This window comes from Triticum aestivum, chromosome 1A (assembly GCF_018294505.1).
Source record: "Triticum aestivum cultivar Chinese Spring chromosome 1A, IWGSC CS RefSeq v2.1, whole genome shotgun sequence".
NCBI classification, from domain to species: Eukaryota; Viridiplantae; Streptophyta; class Magnoliopsida; order Poales; family Poaceae; genus Triticum; species Triticum aestivum.
The window spans coordinates 535703887-535709159 of NC_057794.1; the positions used below are offsets into that span (position 1 = coordinate 535703887).

A 5273-nucleotide genomic window follows, 5' to 3' on the forward strand; every position below is an offset into this window, starting at 1 on the left:
AATGCGAAGGTTTCCCAATTTTTTGATTTTTTTTGAATTTTTTATGCCCGTTTCAGAATGCGGTCAAAACGGGAGGAATGACCGTTCCTAGCTAGTGGTTGAATCTTGGAATTTTTTGGTGTTTCTCTGATTAAAAAGATACTTATGTACCTAGAAATTATTTTTGGAAAAATAAAGAGCAAACTACGAGGCAACTATAGTTCAAATTTGACCCGCTTCCAGCTGAATCGGCGGAAGTTTGTCTTTTCACCAGAGGTGGATCCAAACTTTTTACACCCAACCATTTTGTCAATTGTGCATTAAATATGGCCTAGTATTTTATAAAAATGATTTGGTCCAATTTTGCAACAATTATTTGGTAGTTCCTTCACAAAAAAACCTCCTTTCGGGCACTCGAAAAATGGAAAATGGTTTTTTCGTCCAACGAAAATGAAAACTTCCTTAGGAAACATTGTTTGCCATTCCAATATGCACCCTTGTGCACAATATGAGATCATTTGAACAAACTATGCCATGGATGTGGCCATAAGATTGATCATTTGGCTTGAAAGCCATTGATCTCCACACGTGATAGCTCGTTTCTGAGAACACTTTTTTAAAATAATTGTCGTATTACAAGTTTGTTATTTTTCCTGGGAACTTGGCCACATATAATGACACAATGCGAAGGTTTCCCAATTTTTTGATTTTTTTTGAATTTTTTATGCCCGTTTCAAAATGCGGTCAAAACGGCGGGCTTGACCGTTCCTAGCTAGTGGTTGAATCTTGGAATTTTTTTGGTGTTTCTCTGATAAAATAGATACTTATGTACCTAGAAATGATTTTTGGAAAAAATAAAGAGCAAACTAGAAGGCAGCTACAGTTCAAATTTGACCCGCTTCCAGCTGAATCGGCGAAAATTTGTTTTTTTCACGAGAGGTGGATCAAAACTTTTTACACCCAATCATTTGGTCAATTGTTCATTAAATATGGCCTAGTATTTTAGAAAAATGATTTGGTCCAATTTTGCAACAAATATATGGTAGGTCCTTCACAAAAAAATTCATTTTGGGTACTCGAAAAATGAAAAATGATTTTTTCGTCCAAAGAAAATGAAAATTTCCTTAAGCAACATTGTTTGCCATTCCAAGATGCACCCTTGTGCACAATATGAGATCATTTGAACAAACCATGCCATGAATGTGGCCATAGGATTGATCATTTGGCTTGAAAGCCATGCACATTCACACATGATAGCTCTTTTCTGAGAACACTTTTTTTAAAAGAATTGTTGTATTACAAGTTTATTATTTTTTCTGGTAACTTGGTCACATATAATGACACAATGCAACGGTTTTCCAATTTTTGGATTTTTTTTGAATTTTTCATGCCCATTTCAAAATGTTGTCAAAACTGCGGGCATGGCCGTTCCTAGCTAGTGGTTGAATCTTAAAAAACTATTGGTGTTTCTCTAATTAAATAGATACTTATGTACCTAAAAATTATTTTTGAAAAAAAATAAAGAACAAACTATAAGGCAGTTACAGTTCAAATTTGACCCGTTTCCAACCGGATCAGCAGAAATTTGTCTTTTTCACGAGAGGTGAATCAAAACTTTTAACATCCAAATATTTAGTCAATTATACATTAAATATGTTCTAATATTTTAAAAAGTTGATTTTGTCCAATTTTACAACAAATATATTGTAGGTCCCTCACAAAAAACTCATTTTGGGCACTTGAGAAATGAAAATTGAATTTTTAATCAGCTAGACCAATTTTTTAGTCAATTATGACCAATTTAGATGGTCATGACATCGTAGCCGTGTGCTGCATTTTAATTGGTCTATGGGCGTTTCACGCGTATCATGGATGGACACCGTCGGATGCTCGCGGATCCAACGGCAGTCCTCACCGCAAGCCCACCTAAGGCAAAACCCTAGTCCTCGTGGACATTTTCCATCCACCCCCCCCCGCCTCCATTCTTTCTCCCCTCACTCTCTTCTCTGTCCGTGCACGCCTCCCCTCCCCGCTCCCTCCCATGGCGAACCCCGTCGCCTCCCCTCTCCTCCTCCCCTCCCCGACCTTCCCGCCCTGCTGCCTCACCACCCCCAGCACCACGGCCTCCACCACCAATCCGCCATGCCGTCCTCGCTCCCCTGCCGCCGCCACCTCCATCGCCATCTCCCTCTCTCCCTCTCCCAGATCTCTGACCCAGCCACCACCCATGGCGCCAGCCAGAGCAGCCACCAGCTATGGTGACGGCGAGGCTAGAGGCCGCCGGATCCGGGATCAGGGTGGCGCATAGCCCCTCCTCCCGTGAGATCCTCTGCATCGAGCAACTCCTCTACACGCTGCACCTTGTCCCCATCCAGATCAAGCAGTTCCTCTTTGTCCGCTCTACCAATCCCCTCTGTCAGCCGTTGCTACGTAGTACACTTCCACCGCTTCCGCCGCCTCCCAAGTCGCCGTCCTCCTGATCCCCTCCCCTTCCCCTTCCTCTGCTCTAGAAACTCCATCTCTGTCGAGCCGGGCGCCCCATCCACCTCTACGGGCGTAGACGGCGTTGGCGTATGAGCAATGGCACCGCCCGGGTCGCGACGGTGGGCGTACATGCGGATCATGGCTGGCACCATCGTTGGTGGCGGCCTCAGCTTCTACGTCATGCTCCGCATCGAGACCTCCTACAAGGTATGACAACTCCCGTCGCACCAACCTGCCGCGATCTATGGACCATTTGGTCGAAGCCGCGGTGCTTACTCCCGCTTTTCTTTGTCGTGTGCAGGTGAGGATGGAGGAGAGGCTGCGTCAATGGCAAGCTGGAGTGCCTCTACCATGGCTGGCAGTTGGACGGCCAGGGCAAGTGCGTCAAGATCCCACAGGTCCCACCATTCCACACTTCTTTCTAATCAAGTTCAGTCATGGATCTGTACAAACGCATGAGATTCTAGTCCAAAATTTATGTGTGATACTGTATAACTGTGTTATGTTTGAGATTCTAGTCTTGACACAGTAGCTCTTTACTCTACCTGTGTGGCAATCATATTGTGTTTGAATGTAGCATAGTATCTGATTATGGTGTTTTTTTAGGTATTTATCTTCAGAAAAGGGATGTGTACAGTATTAGTATTTCCAGGAATCTGATTATGACACCCTGCTATCATGCCCCCCCTAAAACACATGAATTTGTTTTACCTTTCCCCCTTCGTGGTTACTGGTTTTGGACTTAAGGACACACATGCGTTAGTCATTAGTATTCACGTTTTATTTCTTTTTGCAGGATAGTTAGTATTCACTTTGCTGTTCTGCTTTATACCTGTGGTTAGTCTACTTCCTTTTTCTGGACTTGAGGGCACACTTGTGTTGTGTGGTGGTATTTTACTTTTCTGTTTGGTTTTATACCTGTCCATGGTGTATATATGAATGTCCTGAAATCAAATAACCTTCATAGGATAGGAAATTGGTAGTTTAGCTCATATAGATGATCTTATAGTGAACAGCTTCAATTGTTTGATGCATGTTGCTGCCGTTTATCGCTGCATCTATGTTCATTCAGTATTAGTAGCTCCTTGGATCTATGCCCATGCATTATATGCTCTTCTTTCCATATATGTACTGCATTTCTATATGGCAATGAGCTTACCCTCTGCTGTCCTGTTTCCATGGCGCGCGCAAACTGTGCAGTGCTGTTGTGGCTCCTGGTGGCGGTGAGCGTGAAGCTGGGGCGGCGCCACATCGCCCACAACGCGGTGGAGCTGATGGAGAGGCGTCTGGCCAAGGACGACTTCCCCGAGTACTACGACGGCAAGACGGGGCGGTACATCGGGAAGCAGTCGCGCAAGTTCCAGCCGTGGTTGGTGGCGGGCTACCTGGTGGCCAAGATGCTCCTGGACGACCCCTCCAACCTCCGCGTCGTCTCCCTGGAGGACGACGGCCACACCCGAGCAGCATCTAAAGTTAGCATCTGCTGCACTATCGCTGATGATGTTTGTTTAAGGCTGTTGCTTTGCTCTGTGTGATTTTACTCTAGCATGTGCGTTGCATTTTGTCCTGCGCCTTGAGAATGACTAGGATTTATGTTATAGAATTCCAAGTGTAGTCGCAATATATAACATGCCTAAAGTATATGGACTTGTGCAGTGTGTCCATCGAGAGTAGATAGACTATTTCTTTCATGATTCATCTATATATGCTGCTCTTATATGCAAGTACCGATCGAGTACGGACGTGGTACTAGTAGCGACACTGTGCCCGCAATCAATGCACGCTTTCCATCATGTTTGGTCATTGGTTGTTTGATCGGTGACTTGGTTTACTTCTTCTGTATTACTCCTGTTATACTAGATAGGAAGCTATTCACTTATTATATGCATGTTCTACACCGATGCTGTTTTTTATGCTGGTCCTATGTCATGGGTGTTAATATCTACTACCTATTTACTGCTTGTTGTGCAAAATCTTTTGGTTATTGTAAATCATTCCCTGCTGTATAAAGTTTGGTTTTAGTCTGTTGCATTTTGTTGGTTCCTATCTTGTCAATGTATACAACAATATGCTTTCTTGGTGGCCATTTGTGCTTCACATTTTTTGGGTATGCCACTTCTCTAATGAGTGGGTGCATCTCTTCTTTGTTTTATTATTCTATATTGTTTTCCTAACCTTTTTGGTATTCTGCTTTCTCCTTGCAGATGGCAAGCACCATTTTGTTGGTTCCTGTCTTGCTAATGTCTACAGCAATGTGTGCGTCCTCTGTCTCATTTGCGGCATTACCGTAGGGCAACTCATAATGGGCCTATCAAGCATACTGACCATGTGATGATAGATAAAGAGGTTGATTTCAGTGCCATTCTGATAAATATATTTTTAGCCCTATGAATTGAAAAATGAGTGCTTCTTGGTTGCTTCTGTTGTTGGTCCAGAAGATTCTTGGTGCTTTTAGTGCAGTACTATACTATGCTCCTTGGCACTTCTTGCTATGTTAACTAAATGGTTTAGTCCTGCACTTCATAGAAGCAGTTTTAACTAAATGTAATGAACTAATTAAGTGCCTTCTTTTATTGTTGGCTAATCCTTTGGTTTTATCGCATGCTACATTCTACTCTCTCCATTCCTAAATATAAGTCTTTCTAGACATTTCAAATGGGCTACAACATACGGATGTATATGATGATATGCTACCACTCTAATAAGTCCAAGCACTATAAACCCTATGAACTTAATAATGATACTCTGCATGCTATGAGTAAAGTGCTCTATTTTCTTGCGTCACCTTGTATGGCAGACATACATGTCTT

At 42.9% G+C, this 5273-nt stretch overlaps 1 protein-coding gene across 1 annotated transcript; it reads left to right on the forward strand.

The window, feature by feature from the left end:
• The first annotated feature begins 3641 nt into the window (after nucleotides 1-3641).
• Nucleotides 3642-3998, forward strand: LOC123044378 (probable alkaline/neutral invertase D). Its single transcript, XM_044467136.1, has one exon. It carries the CDS (start codon nucleotides 3642-3644, stop codon nucleotides 3996-3998), a length of 357 nt encoding a protein of 118 aa, XP_044323071.1.
• The last annotated feature ends 1275 nt before the right edge of the window (nucleotides 3999-5273 follow it).

Coding starts and splice junctions, on each gene's coding strand:
- LOC123044378 (XM_044467136.1), top strand. CDS start 3,642: ATGGCGCGCGCAAACTGTGCAGTGCTGTTGTGGCTCCTGGTGGCGGTG.